The sequence below is a fragment of the Vombatus ursinus genome, unplaced genomic scaffold, assembly GCF_900497805.2.
Source record: "Vombatus ursinus unplaced genomic scaffold, bare-nosed wombat genome assembly UNPS02014818.1, whole genome shotgun sequence".
NCBI classification, from domain to species: Eukaryota; Metazoa; Chordata; class Mammalia; order Diprotodontia; family Vombatidae; genus Vombatus; species Vombatus ursinus.
The window spans coordinates 9,928,074-9,943,074 of record NW_020954596.1 but is presented as its reverse complement, the minus strand read 5'-3'; the positions used below and the strand labels follow the sequence as shown (position 1 = coordinate 9,943,074).

General features: G+C 35.7%; 1 protein-coding gene across 4 annotated transcripts in view; it reads right to left on the bottom strand.

The window, feature by feature from the left end:
• HTT (huntingtin) overlaps window positions 1-15,001 on the bottom strand; it is a 211,461-nt gene that overhangs the window by 182,539 nt on the left and 13,921 nt on the right. For all 4 annotated transcript variants that reach the window (XM_027836315.1, XM_027836318.1, XM_027836316.1 and 1 more), the window contains exons 2-5: window positions 13,100-13,183; window positions 8,132-8,252; window positions 6,998-7,057; window positions 6,283-6,362 (exon numbers count right to left, since the gene is read on the bottom strand). In XM_027836315.1, coding sequence (XP_027692116.1) covers window positions 6,283-6,362; window positions 6,998-7,057; window positions 8,132-8,252; window positions 13,100-13,183 — 345 coding nt within the window. The remainder of the gene's footprint in view (window positions 1-6,282; window positions 6,363-6,997; window positions 7,058-8,131; window positions 8,253-13,099; window positions 13,184-15,001) is intronic.

Here is a 15,001-nt window from a genome sequence, read left to right as displayed (position 1 = left end):
ATGATAATTTCCTCCTTTAAAAGGTGACAGAACAACAAAGAAAACTGATATTATGAATTTGACTCTCATTAACTACTTAAAAGAGTGGAAATGATGAAAACCTAGAGAGGGAGTAACTACTTTATTTTAAGAGTACTAGTCAGAAGAGGAAGAAAGCAGAGAATGGTCTGAAAAATATCTTAGATTTGGGGAAAGCAGATTTCAAAAGTTTTATTTTGCTTTATTCTCAATATTCTGCTAATTATCTAAAGAGACCAAGACATTGGTAAATACACATGTGGATACACAGGTAACTCACAATCAATTCAAATTTTTAAAAGATGAGTAACGAAAAAGAAATTAAAAAATACACTGTGGTACTATAAAAATAGTGAAAGAAGCATTTAGAATTAGAATGAGTTGAGCTGGCAAAATAATGCAAAAAGAAGGATTTTTTTTTCATTTTTATGGTTTAAAAAAGAGGCTCAAAGAAGCAACAGGACCACTTAGCAAGTAGAAAGGATGGAAAGAATGCAGAACCGCTCAATTCATATTCTGCTTCTGATTTCTCCAAGAAGAATGATGGAAATGAAAGAATAAACATGATTAACAGAGAGTTGGTAACTAAGGTAAGTAGGAAGATAAGAAGGCCCTTGGTCCTTCATCAGATAAGTCATCAGGACTAAATGAACTACAACCCATTGGATTTAAAGACCTGGCACGTTTGATTATGCAGCCACCATCAGTGATTCTGAAACATTGTAGGGAGTGGGCAAAGTGCTATTCTCCAGATTGGAAAAGGGAAAATTTCTAACTTTACACAAGTCAGTAGAATAAGCAAATTATAGGTCAGTTGTTAACCTGACCCCAATTTTTTCTGAGAGGTTACTGAACATCTAGAAACGGATGCAGTGATCACAAAGAGACATCAGGGCTGTATCAAAAACAGGTCATGACAACTTTCCTTTTCTGACCAAATTAAACAGGGAATACAAAGGTGCTACAGATGGAATTTGCCTAGATTTTAGCAAAACATTTCACAAAGTTTCAGGAAAACATGAAGCAGTATTGACTAGACAACACTGGCATATTGTAGACAACACAATTACATTGATTTAGAATTGTCCGAAAAACCAGAACTCAATGGTTAATGGTTCATTTTCTAGTGAAGTGCTCCACAGATCTTTGCTTGACCTTATGCTGCTTCACATTTTTATCAATGACTTCTATAAAGGCATACAAGATATGTCTATGAAAACTGAACATGACACAAATCTAAGGGGGAAAACCAACTCAGTGAATGACAACTGGTACCCAAAAATATCTCAACAAGCTCGAAAGTTAGACCAAATCTAATGAGATGAAATTAATAAGGATAAATGTAAAGTCTTACAACTGAGTTCAAAAAGTTAACTCCATGGTCTCCACCACCAGAGAGAAAACCGACAGATTCAGAGTATGGACTGAAGTGTATTTTCTCCCTTTATTCTTGTTGCTTTTTGTTTTAAGAAACATTACTGATGCAGAAAAGTTTTGCATAATTTCATATGTATAATAGGTGTCTTATTTCCTGCCTTCTCAATGGGTGGGGGAGGGGTTAGAAAAAGGAGAGCATTTGGAACTGAAAATGAAAATAATTTTTTTAATGGACTGAACAAGTACATGATAAGACAATCCTGGCTAGAGAGTTTGAAGATACAGATGTTTTCTTGTACTACAAATTCAGTATAAGTCAACAGTGTGATATGATAGGCCCCCAAAATCTCATTCAATCTTAGAATATATTAAGAAACACACAGCTTTCAGAAAAAAAGAGACAATCCTACTATTATACTCTGGAATAACCAGAAAACATCTGTTCTGGGTGCTCCATTGTAAGAACATTGATAAGTGGAAGAATGTCCAGAGCAGAACAATCAGGATGGCTAAGGATCTCAAGTTCATACCATACAAGCACCAGTTAATAGAAACAGAGAAGGTTAACCATTAGAAGAAAAGATTTAGTGTGCACACAACTGTGTCCACACATTTGAAAGACTGTTTTATGGAAAATGGATTAGATTTATTCTGCCTGACCCCAGAGGGAAAAACTAAGACATGGGTTAGAAGTTGCAGAGAGATAAATTTAAGTTTGATATAAAGAAAAACATCCTAACAATCAGTTACCCAAAAGTAGAATGAACTGCCTCAAGGGGTCGTGGGGTGCCCCTCTTGGAAGGTTTTTACACAAAGCCTGGTTGCATGTGTTGTAGAAAAGATTCTTTTTCAGATACACATTAGTCAAATGAGCTTCAAGGTCTCTTTGTTTTCTGAATTTTTATGATTTTCTAACATTATTAACTGAATAGTACTGAATATGTTAGAAGAGACTAATCCAAAGTGGCAAACACAAACAAAAAAGAAGAAACTAAAGTTACAGAAAAGCTAGATTAAAGCATAACACACTGCACTACTTTCAGGTTTGTACAGAAAAAGCATAAAAGTCCAGATTCTGTAAAAAGCTTTTATCTAGCTATCAGTAGCAGGAGAAGCAGTAGCAATAGCAGCAACCATAGCAGCAGCAGAAGCTTATATTTATAGAGTAGCTGGCATTTATATCGGTTTTTTAAATTTACAAAACACTTCACATACTATCATATTTGAGCCTCACAACAATCTAGTGAAACAAAGATTATTATCCCCATTTTATAGACACAGAAACTAAGGCTTAGAAAAGTGTTACAGGTGGCAGAGTAAGAGGTCAAGAATGAAACCAGGCCAAAATCCCATCCCAAACACTTAGTTAGGCAAGTTATTAACCTCATACTGTTTCATTTAAAGTCAGAATAAAATACTGCATTATTTCCCTCACAGAGTTGTAAGGAATATGCTTTACAAACCACAAAGCACTATCAAGGTGAGTTATTATTTTAAGTCACAAAATATTTGACATACATCTCATATTATCTCATTTAATCTTTACAACAACTCTTGAGAGGCAAGCAGTGTAAATGTTGTTATTTCCATTTAACAGATTTTTTTAAAATGACACACAGAGAAATTAAGTAATTTGCTGAGGATCACAAAGCTAATCAATAGTCTTCTGACTCCTAGTTTAGACTCTTTCCACTACATCTGTTGTCATGAAACGAGTTAGAAGACTTTGTATTTTTTAAAAGGAACAAAATAATTAGGAAATATAATTATCACTACTTCAAAAAGCAATTGGCTGGGGGCAGCTAGGTGTCTCAGTGGATAGAGCACCGGCCCTGAAGTCCGGAGTGCCTGAGTTCAAATCTGGCCTCAGACCAAAACACTTGACACTTACTAGCTGTGTGACCCTGGGCAAGTCACTTAACCCCAATTGCCTTTAAAAAAAAAAAAGGCAAATGGAAAAAAAAAAGGTTGCTCCTTGCCAAGAAAAAGCTAAAAGATCCACAAAAATATTTACACATAGACCTTGCCAAGATTCAATTTAAACTTGTAAAGAGGTAGAGAAATGAAGATCAAGAGATATCTAAATCATAAAATTTAATCTTTTTTAAAAGGGTCATTTTAAATTCCTCAGAACACAAGTTCTTCAGGGAAGATTAAGATATTCCCTTTTTTATGTATAACACTTTTAACTTTCCAAGTATACTGCTCCTTCATCACAACTTCCCCAGTCATTCAATCATTCCACTAGCATTCATTAAGCACCTTCTAAATAGGACAGGCCCTGGAGATTCCAAGACAACAATAGCAAAGCTCCTGACCTCAAGAAGCTGACATTCCACTGAGGGAAAGATGAATAAAGACAAGTAATACAAAGTAGTTTCAGCACCAGGGTACAGGAAGCCTGTACAAAAGCAGAGTTGGGAAATGTATTCTAAAAGCAACAAGTAGGTCAGTTTGGCTGAAATGTAAAGTATGTGACGGAGAGCAATGGACAGTAAACCTGTAAATGTAGGAAAGATCCAGATTAGAAGGGCTTTAAATGCCAAAGAGAGACATTTGTATTTTATCCTGGAAGCAACAAGAAGCCACTGGAGAGCTTCCAGAGCAGAGGAATGCTATCGATCATTAGACAGGTACTTCCTTCTGATCTCTTCTGTGCATTTTAAAAAATGCTTCCATGACTCACTCTTCTATCCTTTATTCTTTTTTTGGCATTATGATCACTTACCTCCTCTCCCCCAAAATTTTAAAAAACTGTCCCGTGTGACAAATAAGAGTCGAATAAAACAAATCTACGCATTAGCCATGTCCAAAAGTGAATAAGTCATTCTGTATTTCCCATCTATTCCTCTGGTATAGGTAACAGGCTTCATCACTGGACCTCTGGTGTCATGGCTGGTCACTGCAACCAAAAACCTCCACTACCCAATACTGAGTACCCTCTTATCCTGGGTTTTCATGACCCTGCACCCTCCTGGCTCTCCTCCTGCCTGACAACTCTTTGTCAGTCCAAAGCTCCATCTTGAGTCCTCTTCTCTTTTCTCCCTTTATTCTCTCATCTCATCAGTACCCAAGGGATCACTTACTGTCTTCAGGCCAATAACTCTTCATCTCCAGTCCTGGTCTCTCTCCTAAGTTCCAGTACTGCATCACCAACTACCTCCTGAACATTTTAAATAGCTTCAAAGCATCTCATACTTAATGTATCCAAAATCTGCCCCCCCCAAAAAAAAAACCCCTATCCCTCTTCTGAACTTTTCTCTTACTATTGAGGTTACAGCAATCCTTCTAGCATTCAGGCTCAAAACCTGAGCGTCATGCTTAACTCCTCACTCTCATTCACCCATTATATCTAATTAGTTGACAAATCTTGTCACTTCTGCTGCAACATCTCTTGCTGACATACCCTTCTATGAACTCCCATGACCATCAGCCTAGCTCAAGCCTCATCATCTCTCACCTGGATTACAGGAATAGGTTCCTAACTGGTCTACCTTCTTCAATCAAGTCTCTCCCCACTCTACAAAACAGGCAACATGATTTTCCTAAAGTTTACACTCTAGGATCAAATAAATATAAACTATTCTGTTTGGTATTTAAAGGTCTTCACAACCTGATGTCTCCCTACCTTCTTAGTCCTCTTATGTATTATTCCCCTGCATGCACTCTTCAATCTAACCACACTGGCCTAGTTGCTGTTCCTTACACAAGACAATCCATCTTCCATCTTCATCCCTTTACACGATGGCTACTGCCCCACTCTCATCCCTGGAATCCACTCAATCCTCACCTCTGATTCTTAGAATCCCTACTTCCCTTCATGACTCAACTGAAGCACCACTTTCTACACAAAGCCTTTGGAATTCACACTAGTAGGTAAGGGAACTGCCTCCTAAAGTTGCCTTATCATCACTCTGTATCTATCGTGGATATGCTGTCATAGACATGTTGACTCCAGTTAGAATGCAAGCTCCCAGGGGACAGCTTCTCTTTTACTTTGGGATTTGCATTCCCAGTGCTTAGTGTAGTAACTGGGACACAGGAGGCACATAACTAAATATCTGTTGACTCATTTTTGGCATTATACCTGGAATTCTGTCAATACACCTACTGGGTTTTCTTATCTATTCTAAGTATTTGGTTGCCCTTAAAAAACAGACATAGCATTTTCAACATGTATTTTTTCTTTTTAAACCACTGTGTGTTCTTCTGGAGAGAGGTGATGTGGCATATTCGAGAGAGGGCTAGCATGGGAGTCAGGAAGACCTGGGCTCAAGTCCTGCCTTTCGTACATATTAACTTTGTGACCAACATTAAGTAATTAAGCCCTAAATACCTCAGACAGCTCTTGAAGACTATGAGTTAAAGACAAGCTGCTGACCTACTATAATGTACATGAAGGGATTTTCCCACACTGATGAAATCTTAAAAGGTCTAAGCCAAAAAATACACAAATAAAAATATTCTCTTAGAGATACTATATGTTTATGATTCCAAGTGATCTAAGGGACAATGGAAAGAAGTAGAGTTAAAGTAATTGAGTTGTGCAGTATTACTAGTTATGGTCTACATAAGAGAAAGGACATAAAAGACATCACCAAGGACATGTATGACTAGAAAAGGTAGGCAATTCATGTAGTGGAAATAAATGACAACAAGACATGAACAAGCTGACAGCACCATCAGTACCCACAAAATGTTACAAGTATTTCTATAAAGACATGGACAAGAATTACATAGGATGAGAAGGTATGGAGAGCTTGAGATCACTAGTGGAGGGAAGAGCCACATAGAATCATGGATTCATCCAAATAAATACAAATAAATTACTACTTTGATACATAAACCAAAATAAATTAAATTGAACACTAAAGTAAAACAGCTTACCTGCATTTCTGAGGTCGAACCAGATGGGCAAGTTCAGCAAACCTCCAGAGAGCAGCTCTCAGACTTCGAGAAGCACCATTCTAAGAAATTAAACAAGTAATAGGTTATATATTAGTGATAACATACTCTCTGGCACTGAAAGGACTTTATACAAGTAAGGATATAATACTGACAAATTACTGCATGTGGTATCTATTTAACTGCAAAAAGACCATATAAATATACTGAGTCTGAAATTTATATATTGTTTTATGGTCTAATCTAATACTTTTAAAGTTATTTGAGTCTCTCACATCAACCCTGTGAGGTAGAGCAAATATTATCAAACTTATTTTACAAGTAAAGAAACAATACAAGGTTAGGTGACTTACCCAAAGTGAACAGAACTAATTAGAGATAGAGAGGAGATTTCCATATTCAGGTCTTCTGATTCTAAATCCAATATTCTTTCTACTACACAACTGCTAACAATAATTACTACAAGAATTTCTAACCTCTCAAACTAAATATATATAAATAAGTTTTAATTTCTAATTTCTAGCTTTTCTTTTTGGTCAAAGCAATATAGTAAAAATCTATTTCAACCAAATGATACTCTTCTTTTTAAAAAATGTTTAGATAAATTATATATCCAAGTAAATAATTCTGTATACTAGTCCATATTTTTGTAAGCATTCTTGATTTCAACCTCTCCAAGAAGAAAACACAGCCTTACCTTTTTTATTTCCTTATAAAGCTCTAACTGTAACCTGGGAAGATTGGATTCCATCAAAGCCTAAAAAAAAAAGAAAAAAAGAATAGTTTAACTACATACAGATGATGTGCTTTATTTAACAGCCCTGGAGAACACAACCAAAAAAAGGCAGTTAAAAGGTTTAATTTTTTTCATGAAAGAAGCATCTGACACAAATAACAACAAACAGATAAAGACTAATTTGGAAAAAATAAGAGGAAATGGGTAATTATTTGCCAAACTATAACAAAATCATCCATGTAAGTAAAATATGAAAGAGAAAAAGAACCTTCTCTTTCTGTTAGTTAAACCAGATATACTTCATGTCATTCTCACATGAAATGTATATTGCAAAAGCTTCAGTTACAAAACATAACTGGAAATTGGGTAGTAATGGCAAAGACTGGGATGTTTCAATCTTCCCATTCAAATGCAGCTTCCAAAGAAATCACAAAGGTGGCACTCAGACACAGAACATGATGCCTGTCCTGAAAAGCAATTAGTCCTAACTGGGAATTTCAAATTATGTCTACAAAATTGTCTAACATTAGCAAAAACACCAATTTGCTCCTAATTCTTTCTGAACCTTTATGTCATCATAAATATATTTAAAAACTAATTCATAACAAGAGTTAACTTAAAATTCAATAGTTATGGACCCCACTGAAATTTTCTAGTCTTTTGCAGAAATTTAAGGACAAATTGTTCCCACCAAGGGCAAATTGGTAGCAGTAGACAAAATGAGGAAACTGAAAACAAGGAAATGGGGTCTATTAAATAATTACATAACAACATCAGTTCCATACAAACAACACTATACTTGTGTCGAGGTCAATCAATCTAAAAATGCAACAACAAAAAAATACAATAACATTCATTTGGAGTAACATTAGGTGAACTATGCCTCAATGAGACAAATCATCCTTTCCAAAAATGTTATGGAAGGTGAATTATCACCCAACAATTCACTATGTCTACAATACCCTGACAAATGGTATCAATATGGCACACCCAAGCAAACAAAATCAATGAAAAGATTAGGAACAGTATCATTTGTATATTTATAAGAATTCTTTATTATGTGGTTTTCAAGAACACAAAAAACAGAGTTCTTACTTTTATAACTTTATTGAGACATTCATCAGCTACCATTCTGACATCCGATTCTGCATCATCACTGCATAGAAGAAAGAGTTCCATAGCAATGCCTAAAAGTTTCTGAAATTCTGGAGAATTTCTAAATAAAACAAGAAAAAAGTTATATAAGTCACACTGATTAAAAAAAAAAATCAGTGGCTAAAGAGATGACATCAGAAATTTCAAACTTAAAAGTTCAATGTTTCCCTCATAACAGGCTCATTTTTTCATGCGGTTGTTGAAAGCTTGGATTTCTTTTTTTTAAATATCGCCCAATTCATATCTTAACTACTTTATATTTGTTTTTATTTATTCTCTTTACACCTATCCTGCATACTCATGTCCTTGTTGTCTCCCTCATCAGAGTATAAACTCCTTGCTAGTAGGGATTGCTTCATTTCTTGCAGCTGTACTCGTAGTACACAATGCCCAGCACCTAGCTGGAATTTAATAAATACTAAGTGATTGATTTGGGAAAGATTTCTGTTCTTACACGTTTATATAACTTCCCTATATATCTTTGGATATCAAACCACTGCAAGAGATATTTGCAAAAAAGGTTTTTCTCCTCAACTGCTTTTCTCCTAATTCTAGGTAAATTCATTTGGCACAACAACAAAAAATGAACTACACTTACCTTTTAACCTGGCAACAGTATTATTACGCATAAAAAAGATGGAGGGAAAAATCCTCTCTCTCTCTCTCTCTCTACACATATATATATACATATGTACATGTGTATATGTATACACATATACACACACATTTGTGTATACACAAACACATACATAAACATATATAACAAAATAATTTTGTAGAAGCCAAGAACTGGAAAGAGAGTGGGTATTCAATGACTGGGCAATGGCTGAATAAATTGTGGTATATTAATGTAATGAAATATAACTGGATCATAAGAAATGACAAATATGAAGAATTTACAGAAGTTGATACATTAAAACCTCTACCTTAAATTTATTCTCTAAGAAACGACCTTGGGCTACAAAACTTGATAAGTCTTAATTTACATACAATTCTAATAGCATTGTTTATTTGGCTTCATAGACACAAAAGGTTGGATGGTCATTCAGTCTAACCTTTTCATTTTTCAGATAAGAAAATTAAAATCCAGAAAAGGAAAGTGATCAGAAAAGGTATCGAAAGCCCCTATGAGTCCAGAAGAGGATTAATGATCACCGAAGATCACTTATTAAAGACTCCTGTGTGTCAGACCATAGGCTTACACCAGCTGTGGGGAACCTGAGGCCTCAAGGCCACATGTGGCCCTCTAGGTCCTCAAGTGTGGCCCTTTGACTGAATCTAAACTTCACAGAACAAATCCCCTTAATAAAAGGATTTGTTCTATAAAACTTGGACTCAATCAAAAGGCCACACCCAAGGACCTAGAAGGCTATATGTGGCCCCAATGCTACAGGTTCTCCACCCCTGACTTACACTCTACCAACTCTGGTTCTATCCAACTCTGAGTTTTTTTGCTTTTTGGCCAGAAGAGACTAATAGAGATAGGGCCTGGAGGGGCTGGCACATTGACAGCAGAAATTTCTGTTCACAATCATGACAGAAAACAACATAGCACTATGGCCAAGTATGACAACCAGTGGTCATAGTGGCCCTAAGCCTTCATGAAAAGGTTAAAACCATGCTGAGTAATATTTTGTTGAAAAAGGGATGGGAGAATAAAAACATAAAGTTTTCGATCAGAATTGGTAAAAAAAAAAAAAACATGTATGTAGAGAGGCACTTAAGGAAGTTTCAATTATATGGAAAATTTACTTGAAGAAAATCCTGTAGATGATAATAAAATGAGATATTACCATATGTAATTAAGAGGAGGGAGGAAAGGGCTCTTTTTGATCTTGAAATTTATCTCATCAATGTGTCATCTTTAAGAAGGTCTTTCTTGAAACCTAGAAAGACTTGCATGAACTGATGCTAAGTGAGTAGAACCAGGAAAACACTGTAGACAATAATAGCAATATTGTGCGACTTTAATATTAGACTTAATAATCAACTATATTAGACTTAGCTCTTCTGAACAATGCAATGATCTAAGACAATTCCAAAAGACTCATAATGGAAAATGCTATCCACATTCAAAGAAAGAATATGGAGTCTGAATGCAGATCAAAGCATACTATTTTCTCTTTCTGTTTTATGTTTTCTCTTTCTTATGGTTTTTCCCTTTCATTCTGATTCTTCTTTCACACCATAACTAATGTGAAAATATGTTTAATATAATTGTACATGTATAGTCTATATCAGATTGACATCATCTTGGGGAGAAGAGAGAGGAGGAAGGAGGAAAAATTTAGAACTCAAAATCTTATAAAAGTGAGTGTTGAAAACTAAAAATAAATAACTAAATTGTTTTTTGGGGAAAAAACCACCAAAGACAAAAAAAAGTCTTTCTTTAACCTTTAATCCATAAGCAACTGAAAAACAAATATGATGCTATATTGGTGACCACTGCATATAAGCTTTACTATGATACTCATGAGAGGACAGTGAAATTAAAAAAAAAAAACAAAAAAACACTGGACTTGGAACCAAAAGACTTGAATTCAAGATCTTGTGTCATTAGCAAACTTCACTGAGTCTCAATTTCCTCATCTTCAAAATCTGGTTAATAACACTTGCATTATTTGCCTTACAGACTTATTAAAGAATTACAAGGAAATGTATGAAAAACTGTCAAGTGCTATGTAAGCTGTTATTAAAATAAAAATTTCAAATTTCATTTTATTCTCATAATATGCCTATGAATGGAATAGAACTTTGAAGACTAACACTTTATTATCACAGAATAAAAGATGCAAGCATGGTATCAGCTGGTACATAGAGGCCTTGAGTCAAGAAGATCTAGGCTCAAGCCCTGCTTCTGACATAGGAGCCTGTGGCCCAGGCTGCTCTCTAAAACTGCAGGGTACTAATGTACACATGAGTGAAGATGGTTTGCACAGCAGGAGTTCACCACAAAGATGGAACCACAGACCTCTGGACTGAAGAAGAAGAAAAAAAAAAGTTGGGAACAATCTACCTATCTGGAACAAACATAATCCAAAAAATAAAATAAAATACCTAGAGAAAAGTCTTGGCATACTCTTCTACTCTGGAACTTTTAAAAGACAGTTTGGCTATTGTCCTATGAACTAATGTCTTTGATAAATTTCTACACCTATCTCTTATTTAATTAAAAGAATTACAGCACCTAGTGCCTATGGATAACTGGTCAATCTAGAATCCTCAAGCTTTAATGAGAGTCTACCAAATCCTCCAGGGTTGGCCCGAAAGTAGGCTATTATGTTTCAATGTACTCTTTTTTTTAAAATTAATTTATTTTGATCTATCAACAGTCACTTCCATAAGCTTTTGAGTATTAAATTTCTCTCCCCCTTCTCCCCAAGATGACACACAATCTGACATAGGATATATATATACATTCCTATTAAACATATTTTCACATTAGTCATGTTGTAAGAAAAAATTAGAACCAATAGGAGGAACCATCAGAAAGAAGAAACAAACAAAAAAAAACCATAAGGAAAAAAATAGTAAATAGTATGCTCTGATCTGCATTCAAACTCCATAGTTCTTTCTTTGGATGTGGATAGCATTTTCCATTATGAGACCTTTGGAGATGTCTTAGATCCTTGCATTGCTGAGAAGGGCTAAGTCTATCAACGTTAGTCATCGCACAGCGTGGTTGTTACTGTGTACAATGTTCTCCTGGTTCTGCTCACTTCAGTCAGCATCAGACCATACAAGTCTTTCCAGGTTTTTCTGAAGTCTGCCTGCTCATCATTTCTTATAGCACAATAGTATTCCATTATATTCATATACTACAACTTGTTCAGCTATTCCCTAAGCTGCTATAAATATTTTTGTACATGTGGGTCCTTTTCCCATTTGTATGATCTCTTTGGGATACAGCCTTAGAAGTTATATAAACTGTACCTACACTTAGTGTAATCACCAAAGATATCAAATCTGAAATTTTTTATCAGATGGAAAGGCAATACACAAATTGAAGTTAAGGTACAGCTTAATATTCTTTCAGTAATGTACCCAAATCTAAGTCAGAAACACATCCCATTTTCCGTCACCCTAGAACAGACACGAAATGCTAAAAGTAGCTAAATCAAAACAGACCTCATTACTGTATTTGTGCAGCAAAGTAGTGTGATATCACATCTAAATATGTAGGGAGGAAAATTAGGTATTATATCAATGAAACACAAAATATCTATTAAGCATCTAAATTTGCTGCATAAAGAATTCGATGGTTGGGCAGCTAGATGGCACAGTATATAGAGCACCGGCCCTGAAGTCAGGAGGACCTGAGTTCAAATCCGGCCTCAGACCAAACACTTGTCACTAACTAGCTGTGTGACCCTGGGCAAGTCACTTAACCCCAATTGCCTTAAAAAAATAATAATAATTTGATGGGACTTGTCCAGGTTGCTAAGTTCCATCAAGTCAGAACACGGTTCCCCAATCCCAAAAAGTAAGAATAAATGACAACTTTGCATACAGAAGATAATTTTATTTCACAGTAGTCATAAGTACTATTTAATGTTATCCTCACAATATTCTTATGCAAGGAAGAGATACAGGTATCTACAACTCCCTTCATCACATGAAAGCAATTTGAAATACAGCATATTTAAATAAGATAATATAACTGAATACCTAAATAGTGAAATGATTATAACTATGTAGTATAAAATGACAAAAAGCAAATAGTAACAAAAGTGTTGCCTGTGAATACAAGTTGTATTATTCTGAATGCCATAAATATTTTAAATGAGTTTGCCTCCTGGTGATAAATTAATTCATTTTAAATGCAAGCTCTTGAAGATTTTAAGTTCTTTGGGAGAAATAAGACATTTTTAGAATATAAAAGATTAAAAATGTATTGTTTTTAATTACCTGAGAGACTGAGCCACTATGTTTTCACATATTGTCAGGCAATGATTAACCCGGTCTTTCTTAGTAGTTGAAAGTTCTTTCTTTCTAAAAAAAAAAAAATTAAAAAACATTGTGTTAGCCACACTTTTTATTTCAAAATGTAATTTACTATTTAAAATTCATTGAACCCATACTATTTCCAAGGCTCTGTGCTAAGTGCTTCAAGGAGATGACTGATGTACAGTCACTCAACAAGAATTTAATCAGGCATTTACTATGGGCTAGGCACTGTGATGAGTGATGGAGATACACAGAAAGGCAAAAACAGTCCTGCCTTCAAGCTCACATTATAATGGGGGAGACAATATGTAAATAACTATGTACATACAAAATATGTATCATGTCAATGTAAGCTAATTTCAGAGGGGGGAAGGAAGGATAGGAAAGGCATCCTACAGAAGATGAGATCTGAGTAAGAACTGAAGGAAGCCAAGGAAGCTAGTTACTAGAAATGAAGAGGTAAAGCATTCCAAGCACTGGAGACAGCTGGTAAAAAATCTGGAGAGATGGAGAGTCACATGTAAAGAACAGCAAATAGGTCAATGTAGCTGAATCATGTAGAAGAGAGCAAAGCATAAGAAAACTTAAAAGGTAGGAAGAGTCCAGGTTGTGAAGCTTTAAATGCCAAATTTTTATATTTGATCCTGGAGATAACCGAAATTCACTAAGTAGAGGGTGAGATTGTCAGACTTCTGTGTTAGACAAATCGCTGTCAAAGATTATTGTAGTAGGGAAAGACTTGAGGCAGGAAGACCAATCAGAAGACTACTGAAGTAGTCCAGACAAGAAGTAATAAGGACCTATAGTTGGGAGGATTGGCTGAGTATATGAGAGATGATGTGCATGCAGAACCAAGATTTGACCAGTTGATTCCATGGGGTGAAGGCGAGTGAGAAGTCAAGAATGAGACCAATGTTGTGAGCCTGGGAAGATGGTGATGCTCTCAATAGGAATAAGGAAGTTAACAAGAAGGGAAGGTTTGCCAGGCATAGTGGTGCACACTTATAAGCGTAAGTACCTAAGCTGAGGCTAGTGAATCTGGAACTCTGGAGTTCTAAGCTGTAGTGGGCTAAGCCAATGCCACCAGGTTCCTTAAAGGATAACAAACTAGTCCAAGTCAGAAATGGAGCAGGTCAAAGTTCCAGTAGTAAAACAGAACCTGTAAGTAGTTCCTATGCGTACAGCCTGAGCTTTAAAGATCCAGACTTTAGAAAAAATTAAAGCCAGAAGTTAGAGGAGTGAGGGTAGAAAAGAAATAATGAGTTCTATTTTGGACATGGGTATGAGACCACAAGTCATCCAGTTCTATTTATCCAAAAGGCAATTGATGATGCAGGACTGGAGTTCAGGAGAGAAGCTAGGACTCTACAGATATGGGCATCTGTATAGAGATGATAAGTGGACCTAGGGGAGCTGATAAGATCATAAAGCTAGATGTATAAAGAGAAAAGAGAAGGCCCAACAGAATTTTGTATTTGCTCCTGGGAGGCAACAGAGAGCTATTGGAGTTTATTGGGGAAGGGGTGCTTCAGGAAAATCATTTAAGTGACAATGGATTAGAGCAGATAGATGGTATTTAAACACATGAAAGCAGATGAGATCGCCAAGTGAAGTAATACAGAATATTATTTACCCTAAGACTGGGGTATGACAAGGTCTGATCAACACTGGATAAGGGGGCAAGGAATTTAAGTGTGCAGAACACTATAGAGTTTAAGTGACTCACCAAGGGGTCAATACAGAAAAAGGGAGGGAGTATAGACTAGGTGGGGTTGATGGCCTGAGAGAGGACTAAGGGATGGACAGATGGATAGATGGATGGATGGATGGATGGATGGATGGATGGATGGATGGATGGATGGA